Source organism: Melanotaenia boesemani, chromosome 18 (assembly GCF_017639745.1).
Source record: "Melanotaenia boesemani isolate fMelBoe1 chromosome 18, fMelBoe1.pri, whole genome shotgun sequence".
NCBI lineage: Eukaryota > Metazoa > Chordata > Actinopteri > Atheriniformes > Melanotaeniidae > Melanotaenia > Melanotaenia boesemani.
This window is the reverse complement of record NC_055699.1, coordinates 15,788,884-15,814,606: the sequence shown is the minus strand read 5'-3', so window position 1 is coordinate 15,814,606 and position 25,723 is coordinate 15,788,884. Positions and strand designations below refer to the sequence as shown.

Below are 25,723 nucleotides of genomic sequence, written 5' to 3'. Positions count from 1 at the left end.
TGTTTCCTGCAGGCTTTTTTCTAAGCAGTCAGTGTGGGGGATCTTTAAGCTGCTGCTGTAGGTTGACTGCAGGCTCTAACTGGGGTGGGTTTACATCTGAGCCTCCAAACCACATAACAAATGTGTGTGCTGACAGACAAACAAACAGAAAAAATCTGAACCTACTGATCTCTGACCCAGGAATTGAGAAAAAGAGGAAGGGGGTGTTCTAATGCTAATCACGCTGACTAGTAGGAATAGAAATCAACTTATACATACATTCAAAGACTCATCCAATAGCTGGCATTTTCAGATAAAATTGACAAACAAAAAACTTGTTCTGGATATGACATTCATTCTGAAATTAGTTTTTCTTTAAAAAAACAAACAAACAATTACTTAAATTAAAAAGTAAAACAAGGGACCTCAAAGCATAACAAGGTTTTTGGTTCAAGATGACTAACATAATACACCATACTCTGTCCACATGCACAGGTTTAAAAAGGTGAATATAACATCTTATCAGAACATTTCTTGGCTAACCATCTTTATTTGATGTAGCCACTATTGTTAGGTGAAATGTATGAATTTCAAATTACACCATAAATGCAAATAACACAATGTCCTATTTTTAAAAGAACTGCAATGCAAGTGTGGGCTTTGCATTTATTTTGTGTTTCAGATGACTTATCTTGTTGGGATTCCATGGTGATGATGCTAAGCGATCAATAGAAAATGTATTTGTTTGTGTCGATACGTTCACAATGTAAGAGAGATGCACATTAAAGGCCTGGCTTCAAATTATCTTTTTTTTAATCCTATGAGAGTCCTTCTTATGTATTTTTTAGACATCCTGCAGTAATGAAGCCAACAGACATGCAAGAACAGATGATGTGCAGAAATATTCTATTTAAGCCATTTACTGTACAGTCTTCCCAGTGATGACTGTCTAACCAGTAAAGACATATTTTTAAAGTGCCATCCAAACAGGACATACTGTTGGAGAGTTTGTTGGGGACAGTCCGAGACAGTGAACAGAAAACTGTATATTTTGTCTCAACAGCTCAACTGTAAAGGGAGATTCACATGTCTCTTAAATGGAAAATACAGAGCTATCCAAATACCTTCACCTACCTTGTAAACTGATGCAAAGTTTGCAAAAATTTTGTTTCATGTCACAGGTTTAATTTAATTATCACACAGAAAATTCAGTTTGGACTCTGTCCTGTGGTGTGACAAGAGCACAATGACTAAAACCAAGAAGTGGAACAGATCATTTGACACATCCTGTAAATTCAGATTTCACACAGCTTGTGATTACATGATCAGCCAACAGGCATGACAAATTAGGCCACACTAATGTATCATTCATTAAAGGTGGCAATCTCTGGTAGGCTGCGGTCATACCAGCAGCTAAATGTCAATCCAAAAACAGCTGCTGCTGGGTCTAAAAAATACAATTTCAGGTCTTGCTTGGACATAAAATTCAATGGCTTATATGAGAAAAAAAATATGATTATTCTCAATTCTCAATTGTCAATTTAATAGGCAACAAAATCAAGAATATTTAAAACATGGATTTAACTTTCAAAAGGACTGATCAAAAAACTGTGCGATAATGTCTTCTTTTCAAGGCAATTTATCAATTTCAAACTATTTTTCTTTTAAAAGACACTGACATATAAGGTATGTTCAAGGCCCAAAATAGACTTTCGCTCAGGCTTTGAATAACAACAAACAACAAATGAAGACTGTAAATAGCAGTCACACCTCAAAAACATTTTCACTACAATTCATCTCTTTTTCAGTCTTCTTCTTTTGATTCTTCTTCATCTTAAGTAAAACAACAAATGTCCTATAGCTGGTTTGCCTGTCCCTCGATAGTGTGAAAATATATTTCATGTTTCTGGTGAAGTCACAGTTGTGGATGGCAGGCAAAGAGAAGGCAAGATCAGAGGACTGTCTTACCTTCTTGTCCTGGTCTGGGGGTCTATCCATACACTGAGAAGAAGAGTCACTTAAGCTTTGAGACCTACTACCACAGCCCCTGCTCCTTTGCTAAAAAGTAAAGAGGAACTCCAAGTTACTGGATGGAAGTCCACAAAAAGATGGCTAAATGTTGACCAAAAAAGAACTACAAAAAAAAAAACACTTGAACTAAATAGAGAGAAAAAAAACACCTTACTGAACTCAGGGGATAACAAAAATTTTAAATCAGTCAATAAACAGTCATGGGTTTTAACCACAAAGGTGGCATGTAAGAAAAAAAGTCACTCCTGAGAACAAAAAAGGGTGGGGAAAAAAAGCCATTATGGCAATGGGTATTTACAAAAGAAAAGAGAGAAAAAAGGCCTTTTCTTTCAGGATCAATTTAACCATTAGTCAGAGTAAATCAAATGGAAAGTATTAGGGCAATGGTAAAAACAACCATGACCTTTCCTGTTGTTTTGAAACTTCGTTGCCCAAATTAAAATCTAGGCAACTACTGGGACAATTTTTGAGTAGTTTTTGTCATTAATCTCAGCAACAGGCAGGTTGCTCTTGCTCGAGTGTGCCTGTTGTTTCCATAGAGACAAATTGATGCATCCTTAAATTAAAAGCACACTGCCATCACACACTGATCAGAAACTGTATTCCCCTAAGCCTGAACTCATAAACAAAAATGATTAATCTATGACTAATATCAAGACGCAACCTTATGCACTTTGTCATGAAATCTCTTCTTCAGACCACATCTCTGCCTAATCTGGATGGATTTAATACCGTACGTTACTGCACAATCACAAGCACATAATACGCAAATCCCTTAATCCCTTTTTAAACAGGCCTTAAAGAAGATGTCCAAAAACCATATTTAACAGTTTGCGAGACATATGCGAACCTGATAAATGCAAAAGCGACGCCTTCATAAAATGTATTTACAATAGTGAAAACATAGGTCTCAATGAAAACAACTGCCCAAAAATGTATTTGTTATACTTGAGCCAAAACAAGAATAATCTAAATTTGAAATTACATTTACAACCATAAAGTGGTATTTCATGAAACCCAGTTAGCTATCAACAATGCTTTCTTCACCATTAATTCCCTCCCAGCATCCAAAGCAATTCATACACGATCAATATAATCAATATAACAGCACGAGTCTTTCCATCACCATTCGTTACCGTTGCAAAATGATGTATGCATATGTGTTTGTGCACGACAACACCATAAAACCTGTCTTGTATTTCATTCAACCATCATTCCACAAATCATCATACTTCAGTCACATCTTTGCCAATCATATTTGCTTTCTTGACCCCAGCTGATGCTTTGTGTACAACCAGACATCTATAACAGGGTGTTGTCTATTGAAAGGAACAGTGTATTATTCGAAAACAGACAGACAGGACTTCAATTGTGGAAGAGAAAAAACAGTTATCTGTTACTGGGAAGAAAATGTATACATCCAAACTAGTGTAACTGCTTATACTAGTTTAAAATGTAAGAACAAGTACTTTTTAGAATGTATTATCCAAAGTATCCAGAATATTTTAATAATGTTTATAATCTTAAACAAGCTCTTTAATATTTCTGTTTGGTGCCATACAGTTCCCATCTACTACCTCATAGCTCAGGCTACGTTGACACTGCAGGCCTTAATGCTCAAATGCTGATTTTTTTTTTTTATTTTTATTTTTTTAGATTATTTGCATGGTCTTTCACATTATCATATTAATGCAACCTTCATCAGACTTAAGTGTGAACGGTACGTGGCTGTGAAATGACACGCATGTGCAGAGCGAAGCACGATGTCACGCTGTGTGTAGTGTTTACTGACGTAAATATGGATGCTTCACATGCTTGTGTACATGTTTGTGTAATTTGGAAGTACTTGCACAGTCAGAACCAACAAAATTATGCACAATTTATGAATGAAATTATTAGAAATTGCCCCGATTTGAAATTGCAGCGACCCCTTTCCACTGACACAGAATTGTGCCGTTTGTTTCACTTCTGTGACACCAAAGTCAGATGAAATGCAGCATGACCGTTTAGACTGAGGTCGCTTCGACACAGACTGGATATGTATCCTTTGCTGATTTAAAAGAAAAAAAAAATGGATTTGTGTCATTTAAAAAAAGCTGATACAAGTCACATATGGGCAAAAGAAATCAGAACTGAGCTGCAGTGTGAACGTAGCTTCAGCCTACTCTAAACAGTGAGTCCTTCAGACAAGTAACATGAGGTAGCAAAGGATACAGTATTTGTAAGAAAAGAGGATATGAGAATGAATGGCGGAACAATGGCACAATAAAAAAAGTAGATAGATCAGAAAGACCATGAGGAAGAAAAAGAAGTAGCTGTGGGATGGATTAATTGATCCAGCGAAAGAGGAAGTACATGAAGAGACAGGAAACTGAAGAGGGGAGAGGGTCGACTATGAAAAACAAAACCGATACAGAGGGAAAAGTTACAATAGATGAGTGGTAAGATTTTGTTTTGAAGACAAGGAGGATGAAGACAAAAGAAAAATGCAACAGAAGGAAATGATGTTAGGTCAACTTTGAGAGAGCAGCAAACCAGTATGTGTGAGTTACATATTGTCTCTGCTCATTGTTAGTAAAACAAAACACACACAGAAGTGAAATAATATATTTTACCCAAATCCAAAAAACAACTTTCAAGACACACTCATGCATGTTATAAGCAGATAGTCACAAGCAACACATCCTACATAGAGTATGACGGCACACCCATCACAACGGTGTCATGCTGGAAACTAAATCCATTGATTAATCACCTTCTCTAAAGATCCAAAAAAAAAAAAAAAAAAAAAGAAGAATTTCAATTTATCCCCACATGTGCAGACTTGTTACGTCCTAGCCAAACAGGTTAGGACTAAAGATCTTAATTCATGTTTTTAGTTGAGAAATACTTTACATATCATCTGATGTTGTGTAAAGATGTGGGTTAGCGTATTAAAAGAGCATGCCATCACTAGAAAACAACAAAAATATGAGAGAACACTTACCAGTTTGCTGTGGTGGTATTTGCAGTATCCACAATATTTGACGTTATCTGCATCTGAGCCTTGTTCCTCACATAACAACCCTGCAAACTGGGCACTGTGGTGGAAGGCCAAAAAGAAAGAACAAGACTTGTGATTAACAACTGAAATACAGCATTTTATTTGACATTGCAACAAAGCTCTGAACATGAACAAGAAACAAAAAATGTCTCTCTTGGTTTGTATATTTAGAAAAGAACACTAATGTACACTGTACAACCTCAACTCTTAAAACAACTCAAGAGAAGCAACATTAAAGCTCTTGTTTGCAGTTACAGCGTACTTTATAGGTTATGTTTTTATAAGAATCATATTTTTGGCTTTCATTAGTTAAACTTTTGGACATAAATATACTTATGGCATTCCTATTTTTATGCATTTTTAAATGTGACCAAACAGCTGAAGAAATGGGCAATATAATAATCACTCATAATGAATTAGTCAACACTCCTAAGTCTCACCATGTGACATGGAAGGCCTGTCTGCAGCCATGTTTGTTGCAGGTCATACAGGCGCCAGTGGCTGCTTTGCTCTCTCTGCCCTGTTCTTCACAGATATAACAGGTCTACAAACACACACAAAACCCATTTTTATTCAAAGCCAAATTTAATTCCACACCATGATGTCTAAATGCATAGTTAGATGTTTTTACCTTATTGTAACGCTCATGTGGCACAGACTGGAGTACTATGGGCTCCATAGTTGAGACGTTAGCAAACTCCACCTCGGGTATATAAAGGGCACAAACCACATGAGCCCAGCCTGTTAAGATTGACAAAGAACTTTCAGTAAGTGTACAATAGTATGTTTGATAACACTTCACAGTTTATGCATAGAAATGTCAATCACAAACAATTGTTTAAAAATGTAATAATAAAGTATAAGGCAGTTTTGTTTGCTCTCATTTTAAGTTGTTGTGGAATCAGAGCCAACAAAATTATGATATATCGTTTTCATTTTGCTGTGTCCTGCCTCCTTTGGTGCAGATTATGGCGTCTGTATCACCCCTGTGACATAAAAGTAAGATGAAATGTGATACAGTTGTTACGACTGAGGTCACTTTGTAAAACGAGACATATGGATCTGATTTAGGAGTACAGAGAAATCAGACTGGGTCTAATTTGGGAAAAATAATTACATAGATAAATGTGGAAAAAAAATTAGACTTGCCTACAGTGTGAATAGAGCCTAAGTATTTTCTTTGAATACCAGGCCTAATATTAATAATTCTGTTATATCACTTAAAATAAATGCAGTGCAACTAAAATCTTGTGAACAGAAACTACAAATGCTTGGCAATATGAAAATCTAACATTAATAAGGCCTAATTTACAGGTAGCATCACAAAGCATCCAATAAAAACCAGTGATTCTATATATTTTTTTTATTTATTGATATTCCATTTGATTTATTTAGTTGTTTTTTCAGCTGCACTTAAATTGCATTTGGACATACTGACTGAATCCTGATGTGTGCAGCACAGACATCTACTGTATATAAAGAAGCACTGCCACCCAAACAAAAGAAAAAAAAAGTCAAAGTATTTCTTATATTTGCTGTGTTGTGGTCAAATTTTATATTAAATCTGGAAAAAAAAAAGCTCCTCAAGTCTAAGAAGAAAAGCTTTTAGACATGAGTGTGCCTTCTTCCCTAAATACACTACCTTTAGTTTCACTTCCTTCTGGATCTTTCTTTATCGGTGTTTCTAAGGTGAATTTGAGCGTTAGCCTTAATTTTCACTGACTGATTAGTCAATAGAAGTGTCATTGTCAACACAAAACAAAAGACAGTCTTTAACTTTAATTTTTAATAAGTGTGATGTCTCTCTCTCCAACAAATCTGTACCAAACTAATAAACAATGGCAGCCAATGATGACCTTCTTGCTCATAATGCTGCACCAAACTGTATATGTGTCAAACTGATGCACACTATAAAGTATGTCCTTTTGAGCTTTAGGTGGTTATTGGTGAAGATAGAATAATGTTACACTGTTAAACAGAAAATTACAACTAAGTGTGTTTCTTTGTTGTTGTCGTGTTGGCTTCATAACAATGTGCAACTTTTGGGCTGTTGATAAGAACATTTGACCAAAAACAAAATTAATGAATAATTTTAAACTAAAACAACAGAAATTGTGTCTGCCTCCTCCTCCAAGTATTCATTAACGATTACATTCACCTGTTAAAACATGAGGCTTTGACCAAATGAATCTCAAACATCTGAATTTGTAAAGTGGTCTGTCTACCTTAACATATGTTTATTGAACCCCAAACACACACACACACACACACACAGCTGCCTGTCAACAAAGACAAACTGGGGCCAGAAGAATGACAGCAGGGATGGTAGAGTGGTAGCAGAATTGACGACGAGCTGAGGAGCTGGAGGAGGTGAACAGGAGGTCAAATGGAGGTGGGAGTCTCCTGCCACACTAGAGGTGTCTGTTTTTCCCCACAGCGGAAACAAAAACAGGCTTAAACTTACAGTTGAACCCATGACCTGCCTTTGACCTGGTGAGTAGGACAGGGGGAGAAAGGCAGAGGGCGGTACAGAAGGGTGGAGCGGGTGTAAAAAGTGGGCATGTTGTTGTTTTGAAGTCCCACCAAGAATCTGGAAGAGGCCTATAAAACAGGACCATAAAAGTGGTGCAATCTTCCTCCTCATCTAAGCATTCACACTTTTAAACCCCAGAAACCATCAAAGTATTGTTTTACTAACTACACACCCAATGTGTTAGGACAAAGAGCTTAAATTTACTTGATAGACTTAACTCAGGTTAATGCGGTCAGGACTGTCAACAGGTAATGTGGAAAATAAGCTCCACCTCTACATCACATTACTTTAAAAACCTCAGACTGCTGCTTTGTATGTAATATTTCTCTTTCACTTGTGAGCTATGAACTTCTGTTAATCACAGCACATTATATTTATGAACATAAAAGGATGGTCACGTTCACATTTCGTTGCTGCCTTTAAACTCAAGTTCTACATGATGCGAAGATACATAACAAAAGAAGGCAAAAAGGAGGCCTCGGGGGGCAAATGCAGATTTTATTTCTGGATCTGCCTTTTCTTTACTCCTAGTTCAGGCAAATTCCTTTGCTCTGCTTTATTACTGTCCCACCTGAAATAACAGCAACTATTATGCAGATCAACAAGTGAGGAGGTGCTGACAAGAGCAGGAAAACAGAAAGAGTAGGGAAAGAGATGGTGGGAGAAAAATGCTAGGAAAAAGAGAAGAGAGAGAGAGAGAGAGGGGTCATGGGAAGGGTAAAATAAAAGAGAAAGTAGTAAAACGGTGCATGTTAGTGTTGTCTTGATGCCTCCCTACAGGCCTGCACAATCCCACAGCTGTGCCTCTCTCTGACTGACTAACACACACACACCCACCCACCCACACACACCAACTTACATCCACACAGAATATTTACAGTCTCCAACAAGCTGACCTCTCAATGAACCCAAAGAGGAGACTCCTCACAGGCCATGCACTATACCCATCCTGCCCCACCCCCTCATAAACATACACACACACTCACACACTCTCATAAAACATGGACTGGCAAGGACGGTACAGAGAGGCTGCACTCACAACAAACAGCAACATAACTCTCCCAGCACGCTCACAGTCCTTAAACTTGCTGGTGACATGCAATTAATGACAACATACACAAGAGGCTAGCCGCAGATGTGTGCGGGTGCATGTGTGTGCAACTGAGATTAGGTCTACCTCCGTTGTCTGTCCTCTTGAGGGCTCCATCTTTATGGGGACAGAGCTCACATCTCTGTGGGAAGTAGAAGACAGATCAGGTCAGAAACAACAGGTCAGCTTCGACTACTCAGTGTGAGGTTAATGCAGAGGTATAAGACAGCTTGTGACATGAGCTGGACAGCTGCCTTGATTCGGGCACATGGCCGGGAATTTTAATGGAAAATAACCTCACCATCTATACCCCCTTTGGCCATTTTTCTCTTTGAGTATGTGTGTCTATCAGCGCATGCAAGTCTTAAGGCAGTTGTTTCTGCTGCTCTTGTTTTGCTGAGTCAGTTCATCCTTGACTCACAAGTGAGCTGGCACTCAGAAACTACAAACATGTAATCGCAAGGAGTAGTGTGTAATTTCTTGTTGCTATTACAACAAGAAAAAAAAAATTACAGTCGAGATGCCAAAATCCAAGTATTGAATGTGGGTTGTGATTTTTTTTTTTTTTTTGTATTTTGGTCACTGAACACTCTCAATACCTCTGTTGCTTTAAGTTAGCAATTTTCAAACACAGCTGCCATGAAATGTTGTGAGAGGATGCCGTCGAAACGGCATGGAAATCTTTTAAAGTGGAAAATAAGTCCAACAGCCACTTATAATGTATGGAATCAAGGTATTTGTCGGGCTAGTAGTGGCATTGCTTTATGAACTGGTGCCAGTATGATTACGCAACTTAAGTTTTAACATTAGGTTGAATACAACAAGTTCATTAAGCAAACTTGGACCAAGAGCGAAAAGGGCCCTTTATGTCCTCTTTAGAAGATAATCTATGAATTGGGAACCAACTATGGTGTTATTCTAAAGACACAGTGAAGTGATCGAGTGCATCATTTTGGGTGACCAACTCTTGGCTTTAGTAGCAAATGGGGGATTAAGCTGGATTTATGCTCACGCGACATCTGAGTGTGGTCGTTTACGGCGTAGCTGACGCTGGTGAGTTTGCTTTTGCAAATGATGGTTCACTTTAGTTCAATAGGTATTTTCTGTTTTAAAACATCTAAAGGCGTCCAGTATGGTTCAGTGTCTTTATTAGCTTGTGGAAGATAAAGAAATAATTCGATCGGCCTCTCATCAACTTGATCTGCTGGTTATTGTTTTTAAAAACGGTGGTTACCACACAAATCCAGCGAGAAGATCCAGATATCAGGCAACACGTTGAAACCTGAACAAAAAGATCTGCCACTAGCTAGAACAGGGCTGAATGATTTTTGAAAAAAAATAACCTAATTGCAATTTTTCTGACTGATAGTGATTTGGTTTGTGATTTAATCTTTTAAATTTTAGCCTCCATTTAGTGTTCACCGAGAAATATATTTATAAATGGGATGAAGGATAACCACATGAAATGACATGAAAATATAAACTGCTCTGTATACTAACACAAGGACGCAAAGTTGAGATATGAACATCGTCACTTACCGGCTGCAAGATGCAACCTGTGGCCGAAACACTGAAGCCTGGAGGTTACATTTATACTACAACAGGTTTATACTCTGTCCTCCACATCCTTTCTTGTACCGCACATGGCTGAATTTCATCCCAATTCACACAGTAACACGTAAGACGAAGCTGAACAGGCTGAATCTACAGTCGTAGTCATTTCTGATCCGTATTACAGCTTAAAATCCATCAAATATTCTTTGTAGATTTTAGAGCGACTCCATACATTAAAAACATTTTTATTCTCTTCATCAGGACATTTCAGAAGTTAGACTGTTTTCTGTCCTCGATGTTGTTTGTCACAGCGTTTCATGTGACACTTCATGGTTGTGGTTTCATGTATTATGTGGAAAATTAGTCCGCAATGTGGTTTGAAAATGAGACATGACTTCACAGTTGAGTGTGGCAATCACATGATGTTTAACTGGCTGCCACAGAAAAAAAGATAAGAGGAATTACGACTGAAGCAAGGTGAATTAGTAAAACCATGGACTCTGCAGGTTTAAAAAATTGGATCAGGCAGGGTGTGTAACATGAAAATTAATCACGCTCATTGCGATTTGCAGTTTGAATTTCAATTTTTTGTTTTTATGTTTTGATTTAAAAACAATTAATCATTCAGCCCTAATGTAGAAGATACTATATCTGATGTGACTGCTACTTACTTTACTACAGCCATTTGAAGTACTATTGTTAGATCTAAATACACACTGGATTAATGTTTTATTTTATCAAAAGTGTGCTTTGCTGCACAAACATACACATACACATATTGGGATTAAATTTTAAAGACAATTGTTTATAATTTCTCCAAGTACAACAATATTTGAAAGAGTGCTTTTTCATATAAATATCAGTTAATTGGTGATGGCAGAGTACTTCTGTGGATTTAATCAACTTCATAATTACACTTTCTTTATTTGGATTAACTTAATTCATTTGCTTGTTGAAGAAATTAATTTTGTTCTGTTATTTGATGTATTGAAAAATGCTTTCCAAAAAAGTAGTATGCATTAATTTATATAATTATTAATTAATCTATTTTACCACTTATATTTACCCATTAACTTTCTTTCATCAAGTTACTGGGTATCTGTCGTTACACAACTTGAAATACTGGAATGCTCAACTGATCAGTGCTCAATTATTTGGTTTTTTGAGAAGTCTTTGTACACAAGGACACCAACACAAACATCTTTAGTAATTAAATTCTTTTATATCTATTTAAGTAACTTTGTAAGTGGCAAATTTCTGCCTTAACCTAATATTTTTTTAAGCCGTGTAAAAAGAAGCCCATTGTCCTTCATTGACTGTACGTTAAAGAAATATGTTATCTTGAAACATCCGCAAAGGAACATTTGCTTTGTGTGCACATGTGAACACAGAAAGAAGGCAGATTACTCTAACACCTGTATCAACAGCGACATAAAGTAAATCTTGATCCAGACAAGTCCTTGGAAGTTTACTGAGGTCATGTTAAGTTGAGACACAGCAAGCCATTCCAGCTTGGGTGTTGCACTAAGTTTCATTCAGAAGCTGATTGTAGGCTAAAAGGCAAGCAGGGGGCAATCATGAGTGGGGGATGTCACATGCTGCATAAAATCATGCTGGTGCTGGCAGTGACATCACATAAAGGTGCAGTTGTATGCAACTGTGCAGACCGGATTCACTTTCAGCAACATCAACAATAATGATTCTGTTGTTTAGTAATTCAATAAAGTAGTCCGACTGCAGATTCTTTGTTTAATGATGTAGAGCAGAAGCCTATAAAAAGAAATTGACAACCTCAATCACATCTTAACTGTCACACTGGAATAAACTGCGTATATACTGAGAAAAAGCTGGACAATATGCAATTTATTTTCTAAATAATAATGATAAACAGTTTTGTTAAACAAATAAATATTATCAACCATAAAACAGTTAGTGGATGAATGTCTTTATGAACAGCATTTAGATTTTAAGACAACTCTACTTTGGCTCTATTGATCTAAAGCATGGAGAAATTGGTAGGTTGCTGCATTTAGTTGCTTTATGTTTTTTTCCTCTATCTGGAGCAATTCCCACAGAAGCAAAGTATACTAGACATGTGGGAGTGGTGTTGGAAGAGTGTACTGTCATATTGTATTTGAAAGCACAAAACATTTTAATTTTCCTCTCTTACACGTCCTTACTTGTCGGCTGTTATGTTGCCCCTTGTTTTGCAGCACACTGAACACAGTGGTCAGGTTCTCAACCTACTTGGGTAAATCACCCACTCCTAAATCTCTACCTTGCCAGTATGATTGTTACATTAATGCACTAGAGTCAGATGTTCCAGTTTTATGTCTGCAGCAGAGTGAGGGCACATGGGTCACTGTACAATGAAGAAATTAAGTTTAAAAGTTGCTAAATTTAGTATGAATACATGTACAATTGAGTTTTGCTATGCTTAGATTTAGAATTGTCACAATACTAAAAATTCAATACCGATACTAAGGATAGTGCTCGATACAAAAACAACAACAGAATCCAAACAATACAACAAAACTATATTAATAGATATAAGAAAAGACATTAACTATGTGAAATAAATGCATTATTTTAAAGATAGTCTTGAACAGTCTTCTCAGACTGCTCACTGTGGTGCAACAAATACAAAACCAAAATAAAACTTCAACCATTAGTTAGTGTCCTTACTTACATAAAAGTGTCCTTTCCTTCACAATACTTCAGAAATGATTGAGTAATCAATAGAACAAAATAAACTAGTTAAGATTGTCTACTTTTAACTAGATTAATTAAATATATATCTAGTAAATTGAAAAACATTTAAAAGGTTACATTTTTAAATGTTTTTGTCTACACACTACATTAAAAGGCATTCATTTTTGACTAAGCCAGGGCGGGATCAGCCAGTAGCAGCTTCGTGCAATTATTTTCAGGTTTCATGTCAGTTTTCAAAAGTCTCCAATGACACCAGAAAGCCGCTAGATTTGTCACCAGTAGGTTTATTTATTTATTTATTTATTAAGAACTACAAGAGAAGTCTTAAATCTTACAAATATAGCGACAAGTCGCTAAGTTGGCAACACTGTAAACAGTGGGTCCACCAGAGAGCAGCTGTAGGAGTGAGGCTGCCCACTACAATGCTTGTTGAAAATGGGTGGAGGCAGATGGTCGTTTCCATGAACCAGCAGATGGTAAAGTGGCAATAAAGTATTATATCCATGCTAATTAATGTCTAACTAAATACAAAATTTTAGACTCGATTAGTATCTGAGAATCGATTTTTTTGACAACACTAGTTAGATTACAAACTGGTCATTCAACTGGACCACCCTCACTGTGTCCGTGTACAAGTATTTATTTTCATACAGTTTTAATCAGATTAACATTCATGCATTTGAAAAGTCTGATTTAGTCTGAATAAAAGAATCATTTTCCAGTGCTCTATAAACAATTTATGTTTTGCTAGGGTTTTACAAATAAGGGTAATTTAATCTAGTTGGTAACAGTATAACTCAACAAAAAATAATTTTCCCACATTTGATTGTATATTGATTCAGTGTGTGTGTGCATTAAGAGAAAGGGAGCGAATAAACAAATGCAAATATGTGTCTGAGTTAGGGTTGTCCAAAAAAAAAAAAAAAAAAAAAAGTTTCTTTGATACTAATCGATTTTAAAATTTAGTATCTATTTAGATTTAGCACAATTATCAATACTTAAATGCCACTTGGGCATCTGCTGGTTTACGGAAAGTACCAGCTGCCGCTACCCATTTTAAGCAGGCACTGAGCAGGCAGCCCTGCCCCTACACTATCTCTCTGGAGGACCCCGTGTTTACAGTGTTATCAACTTAGCAACTTGTCACTATAATTAGCAAGTTTTTAGATCTCTTTAGGGACTCTTTTTTTTTAAAGCAAAAAAAACGACTAGAGACAAATTTAGCGATTCTTTCTGATGTTATTGGAGACTTTGAGAATGACATGAAAACATTTATTGTTTATTCTTCCTAATGAGTCAAATAAATAAATAAATAAACCTTTAAAGGCGCACAATGTAACTTTCCTTAGACCTAGAAGCAGTATAACTCTGCCTTCCTGAATTGTTTGATGGCACAGTGAACATTTATGGAGATATTGCTGCCCAGCAGCATCCCGAGACAGAGAAACCACGCTTCACAACTTTTCTTCTGGGACGCCACATTCGTCACATGCTAGCAAGCCAATATCAACACACCGGCTGTTTTGAACGTACACCGGGACTAATTCAGCAAAGAAATGCAAGAAGACATTATCTGACAAAATGAGGAAAAGAAACAGAGAAAGAGCAAGAGATAAGACAAGTATGGAGATAAGACTGTCTTTTACTAGCTGGAAACAGCTCACAGTACACGTAGGATGCAAAATGCAGAGTTAACTGTCAATAAGTGGCAGGTCACTGAGAAAATCTGCCATAGTTCTGTAGTGCATCTTTAAAAGATAAACTAAGGATGCAAAAGCTAACCAATAACACATTTATAAACAGTAGAAGTATTCCAGGTAGTTCTGTTACTCCAGGAGATAACTCATAAATGATGAAAGGATAGATACTGAATGACTCACCACACGGGCTGCTCTCTCCTGAGATTCACACTTTCTGCAGAACCAAGGACCAGTCGGCACCTGAACGATGCCATAGCAGGCTGAAGAGAATAAGGAATGGGTTAAAAAGACAAATAGTTACACTCAGTCGTTATAAGAACATATCGTACATTTAAATAATAATAATGAAACCAGGCTCTGCCATATAACTACAAACGAAGCCTAACAATGATACAAAGATAATATTAAATCACATATGCCAGAAGAAAAACATGCACCTAAGCTGAAAAAATACATAAATGAATATAGATCTAACATATGACTGAACACGTTGCTTTTACTGTTGCCATCTCAACGACTGCACTGGTACTGATATGGTGTGCAACAACATATTGCAATGTAATATTTGACAAGAGAATACCCGTTACAAGTAATATCTATTTTACAAATTTCTTTATGGCTGCTGAGTCAGTCATAAAGATTCACACAAGACTGGTTGCTACTAATTAGAAAATAATGCATTTACATTACTTCATGAAGTTTAATTTTGATTTATGTTTCTACTATTTTCCAGGGCTCAGGTTTAAATTATAAGAATAATAATGGATTAGATTTGTATAATACTTTTTAAGGACCCCAAAGCTTTACAGTAAATCTATTATTCATGCACTCCTCATTCATACATGGGGATGATAAGCTACATGAGTAGTCACTGCCGCCCTGGGGCAGACTGACTGAAATGTGGCAGCCAATCCACACAAACGACCTCTCTGACCACCACTGAACATTCATACACATTTATATACCAGCAATGCTGACACTGGAGGCAAGGAGGGTGAAGTGGTTGTCATTTTCAAAAGACAAACTGATTGGGGGAGTGGGATTCGAACCTGCTCGAGCACCTGTGCCACTGTGGCCCCCTTTAAATTCTACAGGTACTGAAACCCTAAATGCAATGGCACTACCCTAAATAGCCTACCCCTACACATTTTCAGATTACCTCAGATCTGCCCAGAGCCCATAATCCACTGGAATAAACAGCTATAATCCAGATTTCAGAGAACATGGATGGTTGATCCAATCACTTAAAAGCTTTCCATATTCATTTCCTGCCCAAAAAAATGAAAATGCATGGCTGTCATTCATAATTTTTCTTTAATATTCAGAAAAGCGCTCAGATAAAATAAGCACACCATTCTGTTTAAACAAATAATGAAGTCTTTTTAAGGTCCATCACATTAATAGATTCAATAAAGTACTATGAGAAAAACTAAAATTATTCAACTGAAAAACATAGCATATTTAATGGCATAACTCCAGCTGATAGCAGCTGTCACAAACAATCATTGCAGCAGCATGCACAGCTGAGTCAAGCAGTTCAAGATGGCTATTTAAATGGATTATTGTCCTTTTCCAGTATACAAGCATGGGAGGAGAAGTATGTGATGCAGCAACTTTAGGTGTTGACATGACTACTTTCAGCTTGTTAGTAAAGGCTTCGTCCAGTTGGCCTACTACTCTATGAACAAACACAACGGGCAAACAATTTAGCTGTCAACTAATCAGTACCATGTGGAGCAGTGATAAGCAGGTCTGTGCATTTTATTAAGTACTGTAGACTTTTCTTTTTTTTTACAAAAAGATGTACATTATACCTAATTATTGTTATCTGTTGCTTCCAGTTTTTTTCTTATTTTTTGCATTTTCTGTTGTTTCTGCATCAAAGCATGTGTTAACCATGAGCAAAACAAGCTTCAGTCTAACTGAGCACATACATGAAGGAGTAATTCGATCCCAAACTGGATAAACAGGGCATTAGTCTGGCTTTATGAGCTTAGATTTAGTATGATTTGGCTCACTAACATGTTGCAATTCATATTCCTAGACATAGTGAGACCAACGCAATGGTTCAAACCAGGGTTGGGCAAATATCAAATATACTCAATGTATCCCGAAAAGTTTTAAGTACAATATATAAAACAGCTATACCACAAAAATTAAGTGCAAACTGTCAAAGCATCGTTTTAAGCCATCTATATGTTATTTTCTTCATAGTTTGACTTCTCTAACTCACAGCAGACAAACAGTTCACTCCCTTGACCATCAAGAAAATTATCTCATGCACATGGGGCTTGTTGTTTCAAAAGACAGGAAAGAGAAATTCTATAATAAAAAGACTAAATATTAACCTGTTCTAGAGGAAAGGGGGCCTTAGATTGCTTCTGTTGTGACCTGGTGTAAAATAGAAATAACCTAAATAATAAAATAATATTTTAATATAACATAATTAATGAAAAAATATACACGATATTGAGTAATTGTAGAAAATAAAATAACCTCCCCTCACCTTTATGCATGATTATGTTGAATTCAACATTTACACGATGTTTCTGAGGAAATTTCAAAACATTGAGATAATATATTGTGTATCAGGATAAAGCCAAAGACTATCATGATATCAGTTATTGGCCATATCACCCAACCCTAATTCAGTTTTTGTAAACATGTAACATGCCCAATGTTGACATTTCTTTTATGTGCTGGTCAATTCTACCAATTAAAGAAACTTAACTGATTCAGATGCAGCTTTAAATGAAATTGTTTGCCAGCATTCTGGACAAGGTCACGTGAATAAAAACCTATCAAACCTTTAAAAATGCTGCACAGCTTTTCTGCTAAAATTTATTTTAATGGTAGTGAAAGGGACAGGTTTCAAAATTTTGGTCTACTTCAGGACACCCACTCGGACAACAGAAAATTGCATATGATGGATGTTAGATTTGACACTGAGATCACCAAAGTAACTTTCTTGCATACTTTCATATGTTGTGAAGGCACATACTGTTTAACTAACTGTAATTACTTTTAATGTGCAATACTTGGATGGCTGATGATAGAATAATAAGGTGGACCCTTCAGTTAAACATGAACTCCAGCTGTATATTTAAATAGCCTAGACACTGCTATTACTAGAAAATGGTACTGCATAACAGATTGCTGTATCCACATGACTTCAGAATTGCAGAAAGTTAAACTGGATTTTAGTCTCTCACTGTTTGCCTAATGGACGCATGGCCAGCGTTAACACATGTAAACACTCAACGTCATCATGTGAGTCATGCAGGGTGAACACAGCTGCTGTACAACAGGCTGAAATGCAGAATTCCATGTTTTGGTGCTTGATCTGGTCAAGAAAATCCCGATAATGTTTCTCTTCTGCTTATGTTAGAGCCAGAACCACTATCCGAAAGCCTGAATTATACATACAAAGAGCCTCTTGTTTTGAGCTTCCTTCCCAGGTTAACAGATCTTGAAAGGAAAATATCATCCCTTCTTATTCCTAAATGTCAGCTGCTTAACTTGCAACCGCAGACGTATTCATACAACTGATATCAACTATTATCTACGTACAAACTACATTAACTGCTGAGCCAAACCAGTTGGGTGGCCTGCAGCATGAGCTGAGCCTGACCTCAGCTTGGCCTTGATGAGAGTAAGCGAGGAGGAGGAGGCTTCATAACCTTTCAACATGACGCTAACTAGCATGCAAGCTAAGCGCTAAGTCCTAGCCGAGTCAACACAACTTACCTTGATGCACGGCGACGCTGCAGCCGTGTCCGTCACAGTACACCAGCGGGTTTTCTGCCCAGCCGCGTTCGTCGGAGCATACACAGCAACCTCCAATCATCTCCTTCATGTTATTCGTCGAGACCTCGTCGTCCGCCGTCAGACAACGCTCGCCGGAGACCATCTACGGAGAAAGCGGACATGCGGAGGAATATATAAAGATAGACCGAAACCTTAATCGAAGACGTCCCTCGTTTCCCTGCAACGCCACTTTAGGTCCCACTCGGTCGAAATGTCATGTTTTAAACGTGTTTACGTCCCTTTTCGACGCCGTATTTTTTCACCAAAACATCACCGTCACAGCGCGATGGTGAGAAGAGGGGGAACTTCGCAGAGAACAGGAAATACGCAATGACGCAAGTTACGTGCACGTGCGTGTCCCCCATACAGGAAGTAAATTACAAATGTGATTGAACCGCCGTCACATGGCTTGAAAAGTTTGTAGCCAGGAGACATCACTGCCAGATTCAAAGTCAACAATGTAGTAACAGGCTTATAGACAGACATGAGCTCTAGCGAGTTCAGTTGCTGTTGGAGAAATACTTCACAGCTAGCACTACAACACTTGATCTACATAATGGACTAAGATGAACTAACTATCTGGAAGGGTAAAACTGCAATAATATTTCACTTTGCTGTTCCAAACGGGGAACAACGTTTCAAAATAGATTATATTTGACTGTTTTATCAAACAGATTATTTACTATTATAGTAATCAGTTTTTATCAGACCCATACCTACATTTTATTTTAGTTCAGCCATTTTGATTAATTTATCCTCCATTGTTAAGATTTCAGAAAAAAATACAAGTAAACCAAAATAATTTTTAAAGAGTGGTCATGATAATCTTTCACTGAAGTCAGTTGGTTTTTACTGTTTGATTGGTATTGATTCATTAGCTACCAGTCATCATGTGTTTCTATTCTATTCTATTCTATTCTACAGTCATTTGGCAGACGTTTTTTTTTTCCAAAGCGACTTACATCTCAGAGTAAGAACAACACAAGCAAGAACTCAAACAGGATGGGACAATTAAGTGGTAGTAAGACTGCTGTGAGTCCAGTTGGACCTATAGGTGCTATTTCAGTGCTTAATAAATACTCCTCAAACTGTCAGATCTTTTTCTAAGATAGAAATTAATAATGATATTTTGAGTGCAAAGTTCATAGAGCTTTGATTTCATGTAAGTCACTATTTAAATGAAAGGTGTCCTTTTCTCTCTCTTTCACACACACACACACACACATTTATATATATATATATTTATATATATATATATATCCCTAATCTTAAACTGATTTGTAAACCCACTCAGAACAGGATGCTTCTGATGGTTTTCCAGCTTTAGGATTAATGATAAACTATCTTAAACAAAGAAGCAGCCAACAATGTTTTACTGTGTTTAAAATGAACTTTATTTATGACTTATCTGTACAAACCCTGAACAATCAGGGCTGGAACTAAACCGTTTCAGGTAACAGATCATTATCATTTCTTGGTATACTCTTTTTTGTGTGTTTGCAAATTACATAAAATGTAAAAATATACAGGCCTTGTGACTTTGGAGCCACTGGACTTGAGTCAACCATTTGAAATGCTTGTCAATGACTGAATACTGTCATTTTCAAAAATAATATTAGCAAGGCTTTGAAAAGAATATATCAAGCTTCAAATCAGCATGTCAGAAGACTGTTTTGTTTGACAGCTCCCCATGCTGTTGCCAGGGATGCTCCAGAACACGTACGCACGCATGTTATTCCAAGCACTCAGCTGCTGCTTGCATCACAGACTCCTCTGAGCGAACTCCTGCTCTTGGTTTCCAGAGAAACGTAATGACTTGCCAATAATGCGCAAGAGCACACGAGCGTCCTCCGTGTAATATGGTGAGCAAGAGGTCCCTGGGAGTGCCTGCCCATTGTTTGCTTTAATTTCAAATTGCTCAAATGCTCCAGTCGACACTGGGCCCATGCACTAAAAGGGGGTGAGGGGCTGAAGAAAAAAAGTGAATTGTGTGTGGCAGGGGAAAACCTATTAGAGCTGGAGAGAACAAAGGGAGGCAAAGGAGGGGGCAGCGGTTATGGAAGGGCCCATATAGATACTGAGAATGCTAAAAATGACAAATAATTTTTACAGCTTTCACTTGATTAGGTCAGAGTCTGCACAAATTGTGTATAATGTTCCTCAGGTTGTAGAGGAAATGCTTTCTTTGAAACAAAAATCACAAGGATGTTGTCTTCTTCCAATAACTATTAGTGTCCCCATAGAACACATGGCAGAGCTTTCTTTAATTTATTTTATGATTTTTAAAGAAACCGTTTGTTCTGCATGCTCTAAATTTCTCAAATTGTTGTTGAGATGAGGGTTTGAGAATCCACAAAACAGAATTTGGCTACAGAATATGCTAAGAAAAAGCATTAGTTCTCCACCATATATTTCTTTGCAAAATGCATTGGAATAGGTACAGCACCAATTTAAGACAACTTTTACAATTCAAATTTGCATGCACTGTGCAGGATATGTCAAGTCTTTCCAGAGTGTTCTACACAGTGGGGAGTCTGTTGTTGATTGCAGACTATTGAAAGAGCTAAAATAGAACATTAAAGCTACATCCTGAAACCCAAACACTTAAGCATTTTGCAAACAATTAGAAGAACTACTCCAAATGGTTAGTTGTTTAAATTATAATACATGCACTGATTGATTTTCATTAACTTTATGCTAAAGAGACTTTTTTCTGCTTTACTTTACAATTAATTATCAAGGAAGTGGCTTCTATTCTTCAAATATGGCTCTAATGGGGGGAGTTTTGGCATTTCTCTTTGAAAAATGTAAAATGTGCAGGCAGAAAAAAAGCAGAAGGAAACCAACACACAGACCCAGGTTGTATCTGAAAGAGCATTTTGTAAATGAATCGTTTGCACAAGTGAGGGCAGTTTGCTTTTGCAGTTCTTGCTTTGTAGATTACTAAACTATCCAAATCTGACTTTTATAAAATGTTTTTTTTTTTAAAGAAAACAAAAAGCTCATCATAGGAGATCTAAAATGTCAATTTGGCTTTAAGATTTTACTTCTGAAATATATGTATGTATGCGTGCATATGTGTGTGTGTGCGTGTGTGTGTGTGTAAGAGAGAGAGAGAGAGAGAGAATACAACAGAAAATCTAAGTGATCTGCAAGGATGTTTTCACAGATTGAGCTCATAAGCTCCAACAAATTACTAGGACTTTTATAACAATTGTGTCCTCAAACAGATTCTATCTGCATCTTTACTATATGTTAATAATAGTAGTTATTTTTCATGGTATGTCAGGTAAAAATCTTTGGATTCAAAATAAACAGCTTAACACTGTTTATGTTAAGAAACATACTGCCAGACATATGTGTGTCATACAAATTCAGCACTAAGAATTTAAAGTGAAACAATGTACAGTGTTTGACAGGTAAAACAGCCACACAGAGCTGTACATGTGGTATTTCATGCTCTTCATCCAGCATCCCTTAATTCATAAATTCTGTGTAAGCAGCTTAGTCCATCTTCCTACTTCATGAGTTAAACTGCATGCTATGACTTAGTAAATACATTATACATTTAATAAATATAAGAAGTGTGGAATGCAAGAAACATTTAAAGACACTTCATTTTAAGTGCATGTTTTTTCTCCGAGTTTAGTTAATATCTTCAGGGCTTTCTATTCTTTTCCGTTTTTCCCCCTAAAGAAAAGGGTATGTAGAGGGCATCAGACAACGCTCTCTTTGTCACATTTGCTGCTGCATAGTTTGAAAAAAGTTTCCCAAAAAACAAACTGAACTGACTGTCATTGTTTTCCTGGTTACACCACATTCAGGCACATAAGTGTTTGGCTTACTCATGGTGTTCTTGTTAGAGTAAAACAGGGGCCGAGGAAAAAAAAAATACAAACAGTCCCAACACGGCGGGGTGAAAGGTGAAGCGAGCCCTCCCCCACCACTGTCCGCACATACTTCAGGCTCGGATTGCATGTAAAATCACGTACTCCCGTGGTAGTGGGGGGTGGAGAGGAATTCATTGTTTTGGCATGGGGCAGTGGGTTTCTGTCATAAAAAGTCGATGCTCGCACAAGTGTCTGCGCCTCCTTGACCATGTGTCTCCATAAAACTCGATGGAAAACAAAAGACTTGCGACAAGAGACGAAACATTCGGTTTGATGCGTAAGGGACAAAACAAAAAAGAAACTTGAAGCAGTTTCTTATAAGCTGATCATTTGTTAGAAATACTAAATCCAATGATGAAATCAATCAAACGTCGTTCGAGGACCTGTGTTTTTTGTTTTACACCTCTGAGTGTGAGGACTTTTTAAAATTGGAAGTTAAATTCAAATCAGTTTCGCTTGCTGATCTATTTTAAAATTCAATAAACAATCCTGAAAATCCAATCAAAACAATCCAGACAAAATTTAAGACGATTTAGAACTACGTGTGTGTTAATTCTTATGAGCACGTGCAGTGCTCTTAAAGCTTCGGACACCCATTGTAAAGCAGTGATCAAATCAAAATCTATTAAAATCATGAGCAGCAGCAGCCAGAGGCTAAAACAGTTCATCTGAAAACGTAAATCGACATAATACTCAAGCATATGTAGCTTATTTCTAATTTTACCATGCACGATTACCTATTATTATCACTATTTTATGTCTAACTGCACAAACTCCCAAAAACGTCTCGCCCTGAATATATCTTGTGAATTACAGCTTTCTTGGTTCCGTGTCAAGTTATCACTTTTTGCTACAGTCACGCCTAACATAGGAGCAGCCTTTTGTCCAACGCTAGATCTCAACGTTAAGTGTGAGGTTTGGTGCTCTGAAGCATTTACTCCTGCATCACCAACACTCAGCGGGCTGTTGGGGAAAAAACTCTACCGCTCTTGGCTTCTCTCTGTCGGCCACTCGGTCTAATTTCCTCCCACTGGTCCCGGCCGGAATCCAGGCTCAGGACAGAGGGTATGAGGAGGGGAAGTAAGTGCCTCTCTGGCATAAGCTGCGTAAAAATAAAGCCCCAAGCATTCAACCTGGTACAAGTAAAAGTAAAAGTAACAAGAAGTAAAGATTATAACTTTTTATTGGAGTAAAATGTAAATACTACTATTACTACTATTACTACTAATAATAATAATAACAATAATAATAATCTTAAGAGCATTTTACACACAAAGGAAAAGGTTCCATTTAAGCCCGTTCAAATACACTCAAACTAAATCCAGGTATAATTCCATTTATTCATATATCCCATTAAAAAATAACTTTTATAAAAAATGGCGATTTGTAAAAATAAGGTTTAGTAAGACATCTTGATTGCAATTAATCTGAAATACATTCAGTGCCGTCTTGAGCATAAAAGGAACATATTCATATTTTTCCATCTAAAGAGCGTTAAAGCTGTTATCAGTAAATCAAACGCGTGCCAGCGGTGTGTAGGTTCGTACTTTTAATATTCAAAAAGACCGAGTGACCCGTGTAAGAAAAGCATCAGTAAACAATCTCAACAAACAAGTTTAAGAGCCTGAAACAAACAGGAATGTTTTGTTTTTATGCAAAAAAGCAAACTGCTGCAGTTTGCGTGATTATGTGCATTTATGTGAGAACTGATCGGAGGTTTAAAAAAAAACTTTCGGGACATGTCAAAAAAAATGTTTGTGTTACCTAAAAAAAGGAAGAAACTCGTTGGCCAGTTCGCAGGATGAAACGAGCGGTGAATTTCTCTGATTATCTCACCCTCCCCGCATCACCAGAAACAACCGGTGTGCGCAGCGGGCTTTAGGATCTGAGCTTTTCCCCCGGGACGGATCCAGACCCTTTCTCTCACTTCACCCCCCACGGATGCCCGTGAAACTCTGTGTTTCACGTATTTATGCTGTCTTGCAGAATCAGCACGTGACAGCCATTTTTTCCCAGCAAACGCATTTAGAAGATTTCCACGTGCATCACCTACATGGTGCATGTAAAGCGCTGAGAATGTGGGTCAAATGACCCTCGAGCTGAGCTAAGCTGAACAGCAGTGGAGTTAACTCAGCTAAAGAGGTTGAGCGTAACACATATTTACTAGTTGCACAAGGGCACATAAACAGTGATTTCTCCTGCTGTTTCGTGTGCAGCTTTCGGTATCTGTGTTCATATTATAAAGATTATGTTTAATAAATTACATAATGGCCTATAGTTTCATATATAACACTGTGGTAAGGTGTAATCGGTGTAATTCAACATGTTGTGGCAAACCACTATGTATAAGAATAAGCAGGCTTGTGGTGGAGGTAAGCATGCCCAGTCTTCAGTTTGACCCCATCGATGTCTGTGAGGAACGGGCCACAAGGGACTCACGTGTTTTATAGATAACAAAGGCGGAAAGTCGAAGCAGAGAAGTGTTGCAGAAAATGTGGCTCTGGGGTGACACGCAATTGTCACTCCAACGAACATAATGTGGACCTATTGCTATTTCAAACAATTAAGCAATAACATGGATTATTTGGAAAGCCCAGTGGGCGGTGCAGCTGCGTTCTCTGTTTTCGGCCAGTTCGTGTGTCGAGTGTGTGTGCATGGATAAGGTGTACGTGTTTCAGGTACAGCGCGCACTTGGGGTAGGGAAGTGCATAATGCTCACGTCCATGTTTCCTGAAACGTCATAGGATAAGTGTTTTCTTTTTCTCTTCTGTTCTTATTTATTTATTGCCTTTTTTGTTTTTGCTTTGGGGGGGGGGGGGGGGGGGGGGGGTTAGCACATGCTATTAAGCCCTATGCAAAGCCAAAATATGTACTAAATGTTTGGCACCTTGCCAGACACAAAAACAACTTTGCAACATAAATTCTCTGTTATATTAAAAACAACATCAACAAAACATTATTCCCCATCACCCCCTTGCATGAAAACATAACCGATTGTTTCTGACACAAGTTTGATCAAATTGAATTATATTTAAGGTCTTGTTAAAAATGTTTCAAATAACTTAAATCGATTTGTACGTGTCCCTATTAGCTTAGGTTGTCTATAAAAACGTGGGGATAAACCACTCTGACTTCGCACTTTTGTCCAGCACAACCCCTGGTCGCTTGTTGTAGCATGTCTCCGCTAAACTCACATTAACTTTAATATTAACAGTATTGTTTTTTATGCGCAATAAAGACGTGTGGCGTGATTATTTATAACACTGCACCTAAATAAATTAACGCTGATTTATAATCTCAACAAGTAGGTCAGTCTGTTTCCAGCGAGGAAAGGGAATGGGAAAAGGCTGAAGCCATCGAAAGCAGATGAGTTTGATCTCTGGT

At 37.3% G+C, this 25,723-nt stretch overlaps 1 protein-coding gene across 4 annotated transcripts in view; it reads right to left on the bottom strand.

Annotated features, from left to right (window-relative positions):
- Positions 1 to 18,777, bottom strand: part of mllt10 (MLLT10 histone lysine methyltransferase DOT1L cofactor) — a 44,028-nt gene extending 25,251 nt beyond the window's left edge. For 2 of the 4 annotated variants that reach the window (XM_041967846.1, XM_041967847.1), the window contains exons 1-7: positions 18,390 to 18,777; positions 14,823 to 14,902; positions 8,764 to 8,818; positions 5,685 to 5,794; positions 5,494 to 5,597; positions 4,997 to 5,090; positions 1,948 to 2,037 (exon numbers count right to left, since the gene is read on the bottom strand). In XM_041967846.1, the coding sequence (XP_041823780.1) occupies positions 1,948 to 2,037; positions 4,997 to 5,090; positions 5,494 to 5,597; positions 5,685 to 5,794; positions 8,764 to 8,818; positions 14,823 to 14,902; positions 18,390 to 18,552 (696 nt within the window). In that variant the 5' untranslated portion in view covers positions 18,553 to 18,777. The remainder of the gene's footprint in view (positions 1 to 1,947; positions 2,038 to 4,996; positions 5,091 to 5,493; positions 5,598 to 5,684; positions 5,795 to 8,763; positions 8,819 to 14,822; positions 14,903 to 18,389) is intronic. The other 2 variants (XM_041967848.1, XM_041967849.1) reach the window with 2 other exon arrangements.
- Positions 18,778 to 25,723: the final 6,946 nt, after the last annotated feature.